The sequence below is a fragment of the Paroedura picta genome, chromosome 1, assembly GCF_049243985.1.
Source record: "Paroedura picta isolate Pp20150507F chromosome 1, Ppicta_v3.0, whole genome shotgun sequence".
In the NCBI taxonomy this organism is placed as follows: domain Eukaryota; kingdom Metazoa; phylum Chordata; class Lepidosauria; order Squamata; family Gekkonidae; genus Paroedura; species Paroedura picta.
This window is the reverse complement of record NC_135369.1, coordinates 103,277,255-103,295,441: the sequence shown is the minus strand read 5'-3', so window position 1 is coordinate 103,295,441 and position 18,187 is coordinate 103,277,255. Positions and strand designations below refer to the sequence as shown.

At 42.6% G+C, this 18,187-nt stretch overlaps 1 protein-coding gene across 8 annotated transcripts in view; it reads left to right on the top strand.

The window, feature by feature from the left end:
• Window positions 1–18,187, top strand: part of UTRN (utrophin) — a 503,173-nt gene that overhangs the window by 366,688 nt on the left and 118,298 nt on the right. For all 8 annotated transcript variants that reach the window (XM_077350828.1, XM_077350839.1, XM_077350815.1 and 5 more), the window contains one exon: window positions 13,289–13,418. In XM_077350828.1, coding sequence (XP_077206943.1) covers window positions 13,289–13,418 — 130 coding nt within the window. The remainder of the gene's footprint in view (window positions 1–13,288; window positions 13,419–18,187) is intronic.

Sequence of the window (18,187 nt, the reverse complement as noted above, 5' to 3'; positions counted from 1 at the left end):
TTGGTATTAATCTTATTCAGTTCGTTAGTCCGTTTGATTTCCCTTCCCCCTTCTGAGAATAAATAAATGGTCCGTTTGTACCTTCTTCCCTCCCCCCTACAGATGGGATAGTTATGGCAAGTCCCGTTCCCCCCCCCCCCCAGGGCTTGGTACTTCTCTTTCTTTATTGTTCTGTAGGTGAGTGTTCCTTTTCCTTTCCTTCTTCTTTCTTTTCTGTTTGATTCTTTTCCTTGTCGCTCGGCTGTAGTGCAGGGTCGGCAATGGGCAGGCAGTAGCAGCAGAGGGTCAGGCTTTGTTTGGTGGTGGTTGGGCACGGGTGGTGGACACGGCGCAGCTATGGCGAGGCGGAATCAGTAGAGGTCCAGGCTCCGTTCCTGCGGGGTCCTGGCTCTGATCGGGCGGCAGCTGTGGGCTTGAATGGAAGGCGAAGCGTGGTAATGGCGTCCTGTCGACCTTCGACGGTGGAACAGACGCAGCAGAGGGTCCGGCCCCGTTCACGTGGTGGCCGCGGTGCTGATGGTGGGCGTGGCACAGTAGCAGCGGTCAGCTGTGGCTGAAGTCCGGCTCCGCTTGGGCGGCTGCAGGAGGGTCCCTCTGCAGCAGGCCGTTTCCCGCAGCGACGCTGACAGGCCGCTCCAGTGGATCTGCTGGTCGGCTCTCCCTGGCTGTTCTCAGCAAGCTCCAGGTTCCTCCGGTCGTGGGGCTGTTCAGGCTTGGTAGATGGTCAGTAGGCAGCCCCAGCACAGTCCTTGATGGCAATCCCGGAGGGCTTTGTTGTTAGCCAGCCGTTGTTGTTTTCGTTTGTTTTGTTTTGGTTGGTTTTCTTACCGTTTCTGTTTTTCTTTCTTTGGTTCTTCTTATCTGTTCTTGTTTCTATTTGTAGTGGTTTTGTTATTTCAATTCTTTTGCGTTTCTTCAGATATCTGTAGTTAAATTGGTGGGGTTCTTTTTGGTTTTGTTTCTTTTTTTAGAGTGATCAATTCTGGGTGCTTTTTGGCGGCTATTTTTGGGCTGGGCCTGTTTAGTTTCAGGAGCAGTCTGATTTCATGACTGCTCCAGCCGCCCTCTTGGAGGGATAATGTAACTGCAATGTAACTGCAATGGCAATGTAACTGCTTAATTTTGTGCAGTAGACTAACCTGGCTACTGCTTTGGAATTACAACTATGGGGTCAGGGTGCCACGTCATCCCAGTTGGCAATCCCTGGGCTAAATAATTCCCATAATACCCTTCAGGCTGAACTAAAAATAAAGTTGCAAAGATCAATTCCTAGTTAATAATCTGGGTACCAAGAATTATTTTGTTCTGGCTTGTAAAAGGGTAGGGTGGGTTCCTGGAGGACCTCAGGGTGAAGTGCATCCCACAAGTGAGGTTTACTTCTGAAGAAGTCTTTTCTCTTATTTCCATCTCTGCAGACAAAGAGAGTAGTGCTTGTTTGGATTATTTTAACTGGGAGGTTAGGCAGCATAGGCAGAGATGGTCCTTCAAATATCCTGTCCCCCACAACAAAACAAAACAAAACCTTTAGAGATTTATATTTTTGAATTGTGCCTGGAAACAGATGAACAGCTACTGCAGATCTTTCAGCACAGGGGTGATAATCCTTGTATCTTGTTAAAACAGTAGCTTGGCTACTACATTTTAGATCAACTCAAGTTACTGAACAGGTACTGAACAGTTTTCAATGATAGCCCCCACATAGAGTGAAGTAGAGTAATATAACCTGTGGTCACAGACATGGATCAGTAGGGCCCCAGAGCATACTTTTCAAGAAACTGACATAGCTGGAATATCAACGGAAGCTGGAGGAAACCTGAGTCTCCAGCTGTAGGTCACATTCCAGCAACATTCCAAAGTTATGAATCTTTTTCCTTAAGAGACAGTTCAACTTTCTTTCTATATAATTTTTATTCCATTTCCAATTAGAAAAATAAAATCCACGAAGATTAAGTGTACAGTATGATTAATAGACAACTTATGCTATAAAGGTAAAGGTATCCCCTGTGCAAGCACCAAGTCATGTCTGACCCTTGGGGTGACGCCCTCTAGCGTTTTCATGGCAGACTTAATACGGGGTGGTTTTCCAGTGCCTTCCCCAGTCATTACCGTTTACCCCCCAGCAAGCTGGGTACTCATTTTACCGACCTCGGAAGGATGGAAGGCTGAGTCAACCTTGAGCTGGCTGCTGGGATTGAACTCCCAGCCTCATGGGCAGAGCTTTCAGACTGCATGTCTGCTGATTTTACCACTCTGTGTCACAAGAGGCTCTAACTTATGCTATAGGCAAGATAAATAAAATATTACTTTATTTGAAATTTGCAAAAATAATTCCAGCGCTCTAGGAACTCCTCCAGGGAGTCTCTATGCATCAAGCTGTTAAGTTTGGCCATTGTTGCAAATTCACCCATTTTTATAAATCACATATCAGTAGGAGGGAGTTCTTGCTGCTTCCATCTTTGGGCAGCTGTTGCATTGAAAAAAAATTCATTCAACTTCTTGGGTACCTTTAGCGGTAAAAAGAAACCGCATTCATGATTTTTTGCATAAGACTGATTAAGTATCTTATTCCAAATTTTTGAAACTATATTACAAGACCACCACATATGAAAGAACGAACCTATTGTATTTTGGAACCTCCAATATTTACCATTTACCTGATTAGACATCCTGCTTATACCTTTTGGGGTGACACACCCTCTGTAAAACATTTTATAACAGTTTTCCCTCACTGACATTTTGTTAGCTTAACGTTTTGAGACAGTTCTGCCGTCATGCTACTGCGTTATTATCAGTGTTTTATGAGAGACAGCTTATTTATCAAAATCTTGTACTGATAGCTGGCTGGCTGGATAGTACTTTTATGTCTCCATCTCTGGTAGCTCAACCTGCTCTTGTACGGCTAACAACAACTTTAGATCCTTCAGTGTACTGTAATATTTAAAGATATATACTGCATTCCAGACAATACGTTTTGAAGAATCAGTGTATCTGCAAACATTTTCAGGAACTATTCAACGAAATTCTTAATTTACTCAACAGATATTTCCCCTTTATATAGAGCAAGTAACTTCCTGTGAAGTTTATTAATAACTAGGGACCAAGCCTGTTGCATTCAGGATTACAACGAGCACTAATGGCCTCCCCCTCCCCCCAGGACCTGGAAAGGCTGCAGGCAGCTATTATGGAACTCACCAGCAGGGGTAGATCTCACGCAGCAAGGATCTACGGCCTCTGAGACTCAGAGGGAAGTGGAAGGAGGAGGGGGTGGTCAGGGACAGCAGGTGACTGGCTGGCCACTGGACAGCCATGCAAGCTGGTTGGTCCTGGAGGCACTTAGGGGCAGGACAGCCACCCTGAGTGGGTGTTATGTGCGGTAGCACTTAAGCCATGAGACATGCTCCTCCTCCAAGCCCTTACCAGAAATATATCATGGAACAGATAATTAAATGCCATCAAGCTGCAACCAACATGGCAACCCCACAAAGGTTTTCCCAGGCAACAGATAAGCACAGGTGGTTTGCAATTGCTTTTCTCTTTATAGGAAACCTTGTCTTCGTTGATGGTCTCACATCCAACTAATAACCACAATTGATCCTGTCTAGCTTCCAAGCTCTGACAAGCTTGTCTATTCTGGGCTATTTGTGCTGCTAACTTGTTGTGAAGTTAAGAAGGAACACTAGATTATATCTTGGGTGAAACAAATGTATTTCTTACACCCACTCTCTCTTTTGTGATTGAAGCAAAAGATAGGAGGTACTACTTCAGCCAGTTTCTTACCAGTACTTTATAATGGCCAATACTGTGTTACTTTTAGCCTTACCTCTACCGCATGTACAGATAAGTACAAAATGATTTGTCTCAGTGCAAGAGACTCTTGTGCTAATGTAACATGCGAAAGTGAGCTGTGCGTGGTGATAGACCTAGTATGTTTCATGTTTAAAGTCTCTGAATTTACATAAATGAATGTATTACAGTTAGCGAATTATTCACTTTTGCTACCAATGAAATGGGGCTGATGCCTAATTTTTTCAGTCATTTATTTACATTATTTACAGTTCACTGTTCCCACTGGGATTCAAGGCAGATCACAATACAGACAATCAGATGGAACATTCAATAAATAATGAAATAGGATTTGGGTTGTAGAACCAAACAAATCTAAAAGACAGTACGAAGCATGGCATAAGTGTTAACATGATACATAAATGATGCATATTGATACATACTGACCCTACAGCTGCAATAGCATACTCCATCTGGCACTCTCTGTCCTCCCTCCCCCTTGATAGTGGGTTACCAAGGGGTAGAGTAGATATGAACTGAATTTTTACCACATCTTGTTTTATTATCCGGGGATTATGTATGATATGTTTTATATGTTTTATTGTATGTTTTTTATTGGGGTTTTATGTGTCTGTAAGGGGAAGGTGAGGAATAAATCTAATAAATAAATAAATATTGACATAGTAGGATTACATAATAAGATCCAACTTAGAGCAAACAAAGTAGTGTAGCTCACAGTCCCTAACAAATTGCCCAAGTAACTTTGTGTATCATTTATGCAGTGCTATCCTATTGCCCATATAGTATAGCAGTGTTAACAGAGTAACCAATGAACTAATTTTATACTTGCCCAAATTTTCTTACACTGGTTAAATGATAGATAGGAACCAGCCTTAAAATAACAGGAATATAGAGCTTCCTGTTCTTGCTTCCACTTTGGTTTGGAGTTTTTATTAAATTATTGGTTCACATTTCAAGAGTTATTTTTTGGGATTAGAATGGAGGGGTGAGTCTGTACATACCTTCTACTGCTGGTGCCCTTTCAGGCTGGTTCACAACATAGAAGAAGAAGAAGAAGAAGAAGAAGAAGAAGAAGAGTTCTTATATGCCGCTTTTCCCTACCCGAAGGAGGCTCAAAGCGGCTTACAGTCGCCTTCTCATTCCTCTCCCCACAACAGACACCCTGTGGGGTGGGTGAGGCTGAGAGAGCACTGATATCACTGCCCGGTCAGAACAGTTTTATCAGTGCCGTGGCGAGCCCAAGGTCACCCAGCTGGTTGCATGTGGGGGAGCGCAGAATCGAACCTGGCATGCCAGATTACAAGTCCGCACTCCTAACCACTACACCAAACTGGCTCCCTTTTCCCCTGGGTTTTTTTTGAGGTGTTGAGTCAGGGAAAGTTTATAGGGTGCATGCTAGTCTTTTTGCAAGGTGATTGTACGAGGTGGCAGTGCCTGACCCAGCCCGCGTGGCCACAAGGCAGCGGCACTACCCATGGAGGGCTGCTGGCAGTGCTGCACGTGCTCTGGAGGCAGCACCTGCTGAGGGCCCATGGAGGGCCTGCCGCTGCCGAGGACGCTTCTGGCCCGCTGCCACCTAACAGGTAGGATGGCTGCCACCCACGGCGCCTGCCAGCCTTGCTGCCAACTCACATCCGCCCTGCCGCCTTCGAGGCTGTGAGGTGGGCGGGAGCCAGGCTACCGGAGACACCGAGAGGCCGCTAGCGCCTGCTACATTTAAGACTGCAGTGAGCTTCAGGGCTAGTTTCATTATAACATGAACTTTGTGTTAAAACCAAGCTTACTAAGAGTGTTGCTTTATTTTACATCGTATAAAAATGCTTTTCCTCAGTTGTAAAACCCTAGAGGCTTTCAATTTTCCTTCAAAACTATAAAAAGACACATTCTCCCAATACTTGGCTCTGTATAATGCCAGACTAATTCAATACGAATAGACTGTATTGGGATATAAACATGTGAGAGAATAAACACATTCAGGTTTCAGTAAAACATACTTTTACTTCACTGAATTGTTGCCTAATAAAATTGATTTAGGTGGCACGATCAGTTTCTAACCCCTCCCCCATGTTTTCTAAGTGGAAATGGGTTTGCCTTCAGCTATCCCATTTTTTAGCAGCATTCAGTAGCCTTTTTGTTCAACATTAAGCCTGGAGAAATGTGTGATAAGGCTGCAAATGACTTACTACGTGTGAGTTTGTTTTTATTTTGTTAGCGAGTTTTTGTTCTTTCTAGGGATGTTTTATATGGTAATATGCAATGCATCTTTACAAAATAGAAAAAGTAAAGCTGCTGCATTGTGATTTGTGATTAAAAGAAATAAAAATGTAGTTCAGTAGACATCGATCAGAAACTGTACTTAACCATTTCCAAGACGTTTTGTTGGAATACATTTTGAAAAATGTATTGCACGTATATTCCCTCAGTTTTATAATTGTGGATTAAAAAAATCTATTGCCTAATTTTATTTATAATACTTACTTCTGGGTCAAAGATAAAATCATGGTCTGCATGTTTAATTTAATATGATGGTTTGTCGTTTAATATATCACATTAAGGATTCCTTTAATTCAGACAAATAGTTGAACTGCAGCAGAAACAATAACAAACTATTGACTCTTATCAATGACAGAAAATCAGAAAACTGCTTTAGGTATGCCTAGGGGATTTGGACATGCCTCATGAGATTTTGGATTTAAAAAAAATAAACAATCCCTCCCTCCCCCTATCCTCCCACAGATCATCATGCAATATGGAAAACTGCCTCTGAAAGTGGCCTCAGTTTCACAAATAGTGAGGTGCAATTTATTCATTTATTGCTGTCAAGTCATAACTGACTTATGGTGCCCTGTGGGGTTTTCAAGGCAAGAGGTGTTCAAATGTGGTTTGCCAGGGTATAGTGACCCAGGTATTACTTGGTGTTCTCTCATCAAAATACTGACCAGGACTGACCCTGCTTAGTTTCTGGGATCTTATACGATCAGTCCAACGTGGATTATCAAAGTCAGGGCCTAAAATAGAAGCCCAACATTCTTGGTTCACTGGTTTCTTACCTTCTCCCATAGGGCTCCCACCTAATCCCAAAAGGCAGGGCACCTTAAGTAGGGCTTGTGAAGATTACTATAAATGCTGGGCAGGTTCATAAGGGGTTGGGCAGTCTTTCTCTTATGTTGCATCCAATCTATATAGGGCTTTGAAGAACAAGGCCAGCATCTTGAATTGTGCCCTAAAACAAATTGGTAGCTAGTGTACATGGACCAAGTCTGAGTGATATGGTTTCTATGATCCACTTCAATATAACCTGTAATCCACTCCTGGCTGCAGCATTCTGTATCAATTGACGATTCCAAATAAGTTTCAAGGACAGTCCCATGTAGAGCACATTACAGTAATTTAATCTAAATGTACCCATGGCCTACACCACAGTAGCCAAATCTTTCCTGTTCAGACCTTCCACATAGAAGCTAAGCCCACAGTCACCCTACTTTTCCTTCTCTCTGGCTTAAAGGAGGCCCTGGGAGCTGCATGCACCCGGCTCAGAATAAGCATTGTTAACCCTTTGTTGTTGTTAGGTGTGAAGTCGTGTCTGAATCCATCGCGACCCCATGGACAAGGATCCTCCAGGCCTTCCTGTCCTCTACCATTCCCCGGAGTCCATTTAAGTTTGCACCTACTGCTTCAGGGACTCAATCCAGCCACCTCATTCTCTGTCATCCCTTTCTTCTTTTGCCCTCGATCGCTCCCAGCATTAGGCTCTTCTCCAGGGAGTCCTTCTTTCTCATGAGGGGGCCAAAGTATTTGAGTTTCATCTTCAGGATCTGGCCTTCTAAGGAGCAGTCAGGGCTGATCTCCTCTAGGACTGACCGGTTTGTTCACCTTGCAGTCCAAGGGACTCACAAGAGTCTTCTCCAGTACCAGAGTTCAAAATCCTCAATTCTTTGACGCTCGGCCTTCCTTATGGTCCAACTTTCACAGCCATACGTTGCAACTGGGAATACCATAGCCTTGACTAAACGCACTTTTGTTAGCTGGGGGATGTCTCTGCTTTTTAGGATGCTGTCTAGATTTGCCATAGCTTTCCTCCCCAGGAGCAAGCGTCTTTTAATTTCTTTGCTGCAGTCCCCATCTGCAGTGATCTTGGAGCCCAAGAAAATAAAAGCCGTCACTATCTCCATTTCTTCCCCATCTATTTGCCAGGACTTGAGAGGGCCGGATGCCATGATTTTCGTTTTCTTGATGTTGAGTTTCAAGCCAACTTTTGCACTCTCCTCCTTCACCTGCATCAACCGGCTCTTTAGTTCCTCTTCACTTTCTGCCATTAGAGTGGTATCATCTGCATATCTGAGATTGTTGATATTTCTCCCTGCAATCCCAATTTGTGACTCTTCTAATCCCACCTTTCTCATGATGTGCTCCGCATACAAGTTAAATAGGCAAGGCGACAGTATACAGCCTTGCCAAACTCCTTTCTCAATTTTGAACCAATCAGTGATTCCATGTTCGGTTCTCACTGTTGCTTCTTGACCTGCATATAAGTTTCTCTTGAGACAAATAAGATGCTCTGGCATTCCCATCTCTTTAAGAACTTGCCACAATTTGTTGTACTCCACACAATCAAAGGCTTTAGCATAGGCAATGAAGCAGAAGTAGATGTTCTTCTGGAACTCCCTAGCTTTCTCCATGATCCGGCATATGTTGGCAATTTGATCTCTAGTTCCTCTGCCTCTTCGATATCCTGCCTGTACTTCTGGAAGTTCTCTGTCCACATATTGCTAGAGCCAACATAACTTTGCTAGCATGAGAAATGAGTGTAATGGTGCAGTAGTTTGAACATTCTTTGGCATTGCCCTTCTTTGAGATTGGAATGTAAACTGACTTTTTCCAATCCTGTGGTTATTGTTGAGTTTTCCAAATTTGCTGGCATATTGTGTGTAGCACTTTTACTGCATCGTCTTTTAAGATTTTGAATAGTTCAACTGGAATGCTGTCACCACCATTAGCTTTATTGTTGCTCAGACTTCCTAAGGCACATTTGACTTCACAGTCCAGGATGTCTGGCTCCAGGTCAGTAACTACCCCATTGTGGTAATCAGGGATGTTAAGCTCGCCCTTGTATAGTTCTTCTGTATAATTTTGCCACCTTTTTAAAATCTCTACAGCTTCTGTGAGGTCCCTACCATTTTGGTCCCTTATCATTCTCATCTTTGCATGAAACGTTCTCTTCATATCTCCAGTTTTCTAGAAAAGATATCTGGTCCTCCACTTTCTATTTTTTTCTTCTATTTGTTTGCACTGTTCATTTAAGAAGGCATTCTTTTCTAGCTTTTCTCTGGAATTCTGTATTCAATTGGGTGTATCTTTCTCTTTCTCCCTTGCCTTTCACTTCCCTTCTCTCCTCAGCTATTTGTAAAGCTTCCTCAGACAGCCATTTTGATTTCTTGCATTTCTTTTTCTTTGGGATGGTTTTAGTTGCTACCTCTTGTACAATGTTGTGAACCTCCGTCCATAGTTCTTCAGGCACTCTGTCTATCACAGGGGTCCCCAACCCCCGGTCTTCGGCCTGGTACCGGGCCGCAAAGGACATCATACCGGGCCGCTAGCAGCTGTGCCTGCCTCCCCCCCTGCAGCGAGAGGGGGGGAAAGAGGCTGGCGCGGCAGCTGGCGCGGCAGGCGCGGCAGCTTCACAAATGCGCACGCGCTGAACTGCCATGCATGCGCATTTGCGCTCCCTGGTGGCCTAAACCTGCATGCGAGGCAACTCTGCGCATGCGTGTTAGCGCCACCTGGTGGCCAAAATGCGCATGCGCAGCAATTGGGCATGCACGTTTATGAGCAACTGCGGCAGCCGGGCCGCTGGCTCTCCCCCACCCCCGGAGGCGGTCCCCGACCAGAAGAAGGTTGGGGACCGCTGGTCTATCAGATCTAATTCCTTAAATCTATTTGTCACCTCTACTGTATATTCATCAGGGAAATGATTTAATTCATACCTGAGTGGCCTAGTGCTTTTCCCTACTTTCTTCAATTTAAGCCTAAATTTTGCAACAAGAAGCTGATGATCTGAACCACAATCGGCTCTTGATCTCGTTTTTACTGACTTGTTTTCTCCATCTTTGACTGCAGAGCACATAGTCAATCTGATTTCTGTGTAGACCGTCTGGTGATGTCCATGTGTAGAGTCGTCTCTTGGGTTGTTGGAAAAGCGTGTTTGCTATGACCATTGTATTCTCTTGACAAAATCCTACCAGCCTGTGCCCTGCTCCATTTTGTACTCCAAGGCCAAACTTACCTGTTATCCCGGTTACCTTTTGGCTTCCTACTATAGCATTCCAATCCCTTATGATGATAAGCACACCATTTTTTGGCATTGCTTCTAGAAGTTGTTGTAGGGGTTCATAGAACTGGTCAACTTCATCCTCTTCAGCAACAGTGGTTGGGGCATAGACCTGGATTACTGTGATGTTGAATGGCTTGCCTTGGATTCGAACTGAGATCATTCTGTCATTTTGGGGATTGTATCCCGACTGCTTTTCTTACTCACTTATTGATTATGAAGGCTACTCCATTTCTTCTGTGAGATTCTTGTCCACAGTAGTATACCTGATGGTCGTCTGAATTAAATTCACCAATTCTTGTCCATTTTAGTTCACTGATTCCTAAAATGTCGATGTTCAGTCTTGTCTTCTCTTGTTCAACCACGTCCAGCTTGCCTTGATTCATGCATCTGATGTTCCAGGTTCCTATGGAATAAAAATCTTTATAGCATCAGACTGTCTTTTCACCACCAGTTACTTCCACAACTCACAACTGAGCGTCCTTTCGGCTTTGGCCCAGTCGCTTCATTCATTTTGGCGCTACTCGTACTAGCCGTCTGCTCATCCCCAGTAGCATATTGGACACCTTCCGACCCTAGGGGCTCATCTTCCAGTGTCATATCGTTTTGCCTTTTGAACCTGTCCGTTGGGTTTTCATGGAAAAGATACTGGAGTGGTTTGCCATTTCCTTCTCCAGTGGATCACCTTTTGTCAGAGCTCTCAGCTATGACCTGTCCGTCTTGGGTGGCCCTGCACGGTATAGCTCATAGCTTCACTGAGCTACGCAAGCCCCCTTGCCATGGCAAGGCAGCGATCCTTGAAGGGGGGTGGTTAACCCCCCCAAAAAGCTTGGCATGCTGTGTTCCGCTTTGAGCTAATTCCCTGTATGCTCATATAAATTATATAAAATAATGAATACATATTAACGGTGCTTTTGTCCATTAAGTTTTCTTAGATATAATGATTATGATTTGTTTTTCTCAAAATGATGCTTTAAAAACCTTGTAAAATATGCTGTTGATATCAAAAACATAATGAAATAATATAAATGGCTATTACATACCTCTTCATACTCCTTAATTTTCTTGCTTCATTTTTGTTTTCTGTTAATAGTTCTCATATTCAATTAAATGCAGGCTTATAAAAGCGATAAAGCAGTAAAATATGTCATGAGAATTTTCTCATATATACTACAGACATGTTTTTGCATAAAATACTACTTCAGTGTTTTGCTATGCTGAATATGCTTCTCATTATTCCTGTTTACTAGCCTGCGAATTTAATGTGTGGCAAAAAGTCTAGCAGAACAGTGTGTTTAATTGATTTCCTGTATATGAAACAAGCCAAATAAGTGCTTTATAAAAACTGTACCATATTGTTGATAGTGATGTTATTTTAGGTCCTATTTCAATTAAAAACACTATTTATTTAAAACATTTCTCTGCAACCTTCCCACCATATTCAGTGTTCCTAGGGTGGCAAACATTCAAACATACCAAGCATCTTTTTTAAAAAGTCCAGCTAAGACCAATTATGCATGGGGTGGATAGACCATGCTGGTGGTGGCAGAGCAACGGGGCTAATCCCCAATTTTAGATGATGATACTGCCATCCTGGATGTCTCCCAGCCCTGGTCCGACTCAGCACCCTGGATGGCCTGCGGTAAGCCAACGTGGATACTTCTGCAGTTCCTATGATGCTGCAGTCACCACCTGCATCCCTGCCAGGCCAGCCTTGTGCATAATGGAAGAGATGGGCCTTTGGGCCCAGCTCCTCCCCCAACCTATGGTGTATCTGAAGGGACACCAAATGCCCATGTTAGCTTTGCAGAGCTGGATGGGGCATTCTCCTACCCCCAAGATGGTGGGAGAGTGGTATGCCATGTCCCCCACTCTCCCCACCACTGCTCTTTTCCACTGGGCTCTTTCAGCTCTGGCATTGTGCATGCGCATGGACTATGTTGGGACAGTCCACATGCGCTGGGGGATTCTGTCCCCCATGCATACTCGGGAAGTGGTGGGACATGCCATCCTGCCACAAGGACCCGGCAGCAACCCAGCGCATCTTCTGCCATGTGTAATTGTTCCCAGTAAAACATACAAAGACATAAAAACTCTCAAAGCAGGGAGGAAGCTAATAAGATTTAGTGAGAGAATTCCAAATAATACAGAAAAGGCTTCATCCTTGGTAGAATATAACAGCATATCAGATACAGACAAAACTACCTGGACAGAATTTCAAAGTGTCAGTCCTATGACCAAGAATGTGCTTTGTCAGAATAACAGCACCTTAAATTGGTCCCCAGAACAAATTGTGTTAGTAGCCTGACCCCTCCTCACACTGAAGGGTGATTTACAGATACACCGAAACACCTCTCTTTAACACCATATCGAATATTAATTTACTGCATGCTACCTGGCTAAAATGGGCTGTGTAATAGATGCCATTTGCATCTCAAATACCAAACTGCACTGTCTACTCCCAAGTAGGTACAGAAAACATGGCTGCCAGCCAGTTGTCAATACCTGGACACTTAGATTAGATTCTGTGAGATCAGATGCCTCTGCTGGCCTCTCTTTCCTCAGCCCTGCCACCTCCTCCTCCTGGACTCTAGGAGGTAAAGAGGAGGGCAACCAGGGAAGACAACATTGAATACCTTCTGTCCCAGCTGCACTGCTCTTTCCTGGCAGTTGCATTGGATTTTCCCTATGAGTATTTTGTTAGCCCCTGCTTATACTTCTATGTACAGTAATTTCAGGTCAGGTCCATCTTACAACTCAGTTATTAATTCCTTCCCTGGTAGATTGACCTTCTGATGGATCAATGCTTCATTAAGTGAAAGACAGTTGTGGGATCCAACCCATTCATGTTGTCTAATATCCCCAAATATAAACTAGGTTTTCACAGAGTTATTACCCATCAGCATTTGGAAGAATTTGTATTTTTAAATTGTAGGTAACCATTCACTTAGAAGTTTTATTCAAGGAAAGAAAGGGATAGGATACTATACAATGTTTTGTCTGAATAATTCTTATCATTTCCAGTTAAAGAGACTCAGAAGGAAATACTGGGAAAGAATGGATGGTACTGAGCTTGGTGACTCAATGATCTTACTTCATATGGCAGCTTCATATGCCCATGGCTTACATTTGACTGCTTAATTTTCTTTTGGAAAGGGACTACGGCGTGAACTGAAGGATAAAGAGCAAGCTATTCTAAATGCTGTAGATCAAGCACGAGTGTTTCTTGCTGATCAACCAATTGAAGGCCCTGAAGAACCAAGAAAAAACTTCCTTTCAAAGCCAGGTCAGTTTTTATAATTTCTCAAATCCTTATCCATAGTCTCCTTATAAATAAAGGGTCTGGCTGTCGGGGTGTCCGGCTGTCCAACTTGGAAATAGGGCCAATCAGAGTTCAGCTAGCTGCACCCTGATTGGCCCTGTCCGTACAGCTCCCGCCCCAGCCAGCAAGCATAGTTGTGCTTGCCGGGCTGCGCGCGTTTGCAAGGGGGAGGGGGCCAGGATGGCTTCCCCAGGGCCACGGGTCTGTGTATTGTACATTAGTGTGTATTGTACATTATTACATGTGAAGAGGTTTCTGTGTGTCCGCAAAGATAAGAAAAATACTGTAAGGTGTTTAGACGAGAGAGAGAGAGAGAGAGAGAGAGAGAGTAAGAGAGTAAGAAGAGCCCTGCTGAATAAGACCAATTTTCCAATTATCTAGCATCCTGTCTCACACAGTCAATTTTTGCACTGGGAACTTCGCTTCTGTGGCCCTTGTGCGGGAGCACAAATCCAGGGTGAATGAAGTACACTGGGCCAAATGGTCCTCTGTGCAGGAGCAGGAAGAGCGGGACAACCTGCCCTGGTTCAAACCCCAGCCTGCAGCCCAGCACAAAGCCTTCTGTATGGAAACAGTCCAACAGGCCAACCAATTCCTGTGCAGGGCCAACAACACTCTTGATGTTGCCTCCTGGCTCTGAGATACAGAAGTTCCCCTCATTCACCATGGTTAGTAGCCACAGGCAGACCTATCTTCCATGAATCTATTTAATCTATTTTTAAAGCTGTTTACTTTTGTGGCCCGTACTACATCCCCTGATAGCGAATTCCACATTCTAACCACTTCTTGTTTCCATCCTGGGTCTACTGCCCATGAGATTCATTGGATGCCTTTGAGTTCCAGTATTTTGGGAGAGGCAAAGATATTTCTCTTTGTCAACGCTCTCTACCCCATGTATAATTTTGTAAACGTCTATTATTACTAAGTTCAAGTGAATGTGAACCAGAAGAACCATGGGTTGAAACCACCATTATTTTCAAAGAATGCAAAAGGCCATTCCTCTGGTCAAAAGAAGTGAAAAATCTTGATACTAGAAGTAGAGAAGCAAATGTAACAGTGACAGAAAGCAGCATTCCACGGATTTGCACATAGAAATAAAGAGAACTGTTATGATAAAGAGTTTAAAGAAACAGAAGAGAACGACAAGAAAGGAAAAAAACAGACATTCAAGCTGGATTCAGCAAAGACCATATTGCAAATTTATGTTGGTTACTAGAGCATATGGTAAACGTTCTGAAGAAAATCAGCCTGTATCTTTCTAGAGTACAACAAAACTTTTGACTATGTGGAAGTAATGAGAAAATATTCACTAGGCAGATAAAGCCAGAATGATAGGCTGTTCTGAGGGCACTGATTAACCAGCAATGGCTGAGAGGGAATTGATACATTGTTGTGTCCTGGAGAGAGATTCATTGTTTTTTTCCAATTAAATGTTTTATTTTATATTTATAGATTTATAGATTACAAGGTTATAATGAAAGAATGGAATGATAGCATTTACAGATACTTCAGAGAGTTGCCCCAGTATCTTTGGAATTCTTCAACTGGTCTTTGATTTACTATAGCTGTTAATTTGGCCATCACTTCCAGTTCTCCATGAGTTCATCTGTGGTTCTTCTTGTTGTTTCCCTCCGAGAGAGATTCATTCTGATTCTAGTCAGATTCTGACAGAACCTTAGCTGATCATCTACTTGAATGAGAAACTCTAGTTAGAGAACTGAGTTTGCTACTAGCAACTAATCCACACTGTGTTTGGACAACTAGAGCAGATATTTGGCAGTCATAATTTGGGCAGTGAGGTGTTGAATCCCAAATTAGGTCCAATTAGAAGGATAATCCTTTTGAGGAGAGAAGCAAGATCCCTGCCTAGTTAGAAAGGAGAAAGAAGAAATCTGGTGTGTGTATTTCCTCATATTCATGTGTGAGAGAAAGGGCTTCAGATTCCTCAGTAGACAGTGAGATACTGGCTCATTTAGGAAGGGAAACTGGTACAAGGAAAGGGTACCCACTTGCTAGGAGCCAGGAGAGTTCAGTGGAGATCAGTAGGTAAAACACAATAATGAAACTTCTCACAGTAATAGGAATGTGTCAAAAGCCTGTAATTCAGAACTTGAATTTGTAAAATAACTTGTATTAAATAACTTGATTCTTAATTCCAACTACCCATTCCCTCTTTGTAAAATAAAATCTTTTATTGGTTTGTTGTTAAAAATTCCTCAGTGCCATTCTGACAAAAGGGTTATAAGGGCAAGGGTTCTATAACTTTCCCAATGGTTCCAGTGCTGAGTTAAGCCAAAAAGATCTAACAGTGACAGGGAGGGACAGTGAGCTTCATTTTTATAATTAAGAAACCATACTACAAGGCTAGCTCCGTCTGTGACAGAACAACATTTTTATTTTGGAGGGAAAATTTACCGCAGCATGGGGAAGTGTATAGAAGTAACTGTCATAGATGTGCAATCTGCAGTCTGGATAAGAGACTATTCTTAGGACAGGATATGAAGATACAGAATGGTTTCCATTTGGCAAAGGGGTCAGGTGAGGATGTATTTTATTGCCCTGTCTGTTCAACCTGTGTATAGAGCATATCATAAGGAAAACTGGATGAGATTTAGATGGTGGAGTGAAAATTGATGGAAGAAACATTAACTTTCTGTGATATATATGTTGGTCGAACCTGTTGGTCGTCCATGGCCCGAAGGAAGTGCGCCTAGCCTCGACCAGGGCCAGGGCCTTTTTGGTCCTGGCCCGTACCTGATGGAATGAGCTCCCGGGTGATCTGCGGGCCCTGCGGGATTTGTCAGCTTTCCGCAGGGCCTGTAAAATGGAGCTCTTCCACCAGGTCTATGGTTGAGGCTGGGGTCAGCAAATCAGGGACATCGCTCCCCCCCCCCCAGGAGTTGGAGTGTACGCTACTCCCCTATCCTTTCCTCTTCACCTCTTTGATAATTGGGGGAGGGATGGGATTTTTAGCCGTCATGTTAGTAGATTGATGTTTTAATGGGAATTTTAATGGGGTTAGTTTTTGTGACCTGCTTTGAGCCTGTCGGGAGAGGTGGGAAATAATAATAATAATAATAATAATAATAATAATAATAATAATAATAATAATAATAATAATAATAATAATAATATAGATGACACCACATTACTGGCAGAAAATAGTGAAGACTTGAAACAGCTACCGATGAAGGTTAAAGCAAAATGTACCAAAGCTGGATTACAACAAAACATCATTATCAAGAAGACAAAAGCTGGGGAGTTACACAACTTTAAAGTTGAGGATGAAGAAATTGAAACCGACCAAGGATTTCTTTTCCTTGGCTCCATCATCAACCAAAAGGGAGACTGTAAATAAAAACTCAGAAGGAAATGGGGACTGAGAAGGGCAATCATGAAGGAGCCAGAAAAGATTCTTGTGTAAGAATGTGTCACTGGTGACCAAGATCAAGATGGTCCATGCTATAGTATCCTGCATTACTATGTTTGGCACAATGAAGAAAGCTGACAGGAAAATGTAGCATTGGAGAAGAGTTTTACCATGGACTACCAAAAAACCTGAACATTCCCCACAAGCCAAATTGACTAAACTGAGGCTATTTTATTTTGTTCACATTCTGAGAAGGCAAGAATCACAAGGAGATAAAATAACTCTAGGTAAAGTTGAAGGCAACAGGAAAAGAGGAAGGCTCCAATATGAGTTTGATTTATCAAGGGAGCCATTCCCTTCAGTTTGTAAAACCTGAGCAAGACAAGATTATTAATTCATAGGATTGCTGTAAATTGGAAACTGCTTGTTGGCACTTAACACACAAACATAAACTTCTTCACATTTTCCCTGGATGCCAGTTCTGGAAAAGAGGTCTGAAAATTCTGAGATTTCACTTGAAGTAAAACTGAGACAAAATTATATAACTTGGGGAACCGGCACGTTGATTCTTAGAAGCAAGCACCAGGAACAAAAGTCCTATTTTGATCCAGTTTACTCTGCTTCATGTCAGTAGGTTCTGACAGCCCCATGCAGGGACAAATGAAATACTTTCCCCCAACTCTCTTATAATTGGTGAGTTAAAGCTATATTGGGAAGTTTGAGATGCAGCAAGCAAAGAAGAGGGAATCCTTCATTCTCTACTGATACAAATAACTAGCCACACAAGGAAATACAAATGATATTTTCTGAAACTTGTGACTTAGCTGATACAGTTCATCTTTTTGCTGGGCTTGTATGAAAACTCATACTTGGACCAACTAAAGCTACTTATATGGCCTCTTTAAACTCTTCTTGATTTGATAAATCTTCTTCTTGAAGATAAGTTTTCTCTGTATTTTTCATTTTCCAGATTTTTCATCGTGACAATTGCACTGAGTTTTTCTCCCTTCTTGTCTTTGAATTCTCAGCTGCTTTGTACTGTACACAGATAAAACCCATCATGTCAGATTCTGAATTTTGTAGATGAAAGGATAAAACATTTTGAAAGTGCTCTTGTTCCTTTCAACTTCATTGATGCTGTAATACTTATATAAAGGTGAACATCTCAAAGATTGTAATTAATTTCACATCAGCCTTTGGATCAAGAGTTTATTTACAATTAACATTTCATACTCATGGACTATTAGGGTTGCTATAGTCCACTTTATAGAGAAGATAGTATCTTCTCATATCTTTATATTTCCCCTTATTAATAAACAACATGCATTCCCAAAGACCATTATTGTTTTTTCATCCCAAGTAC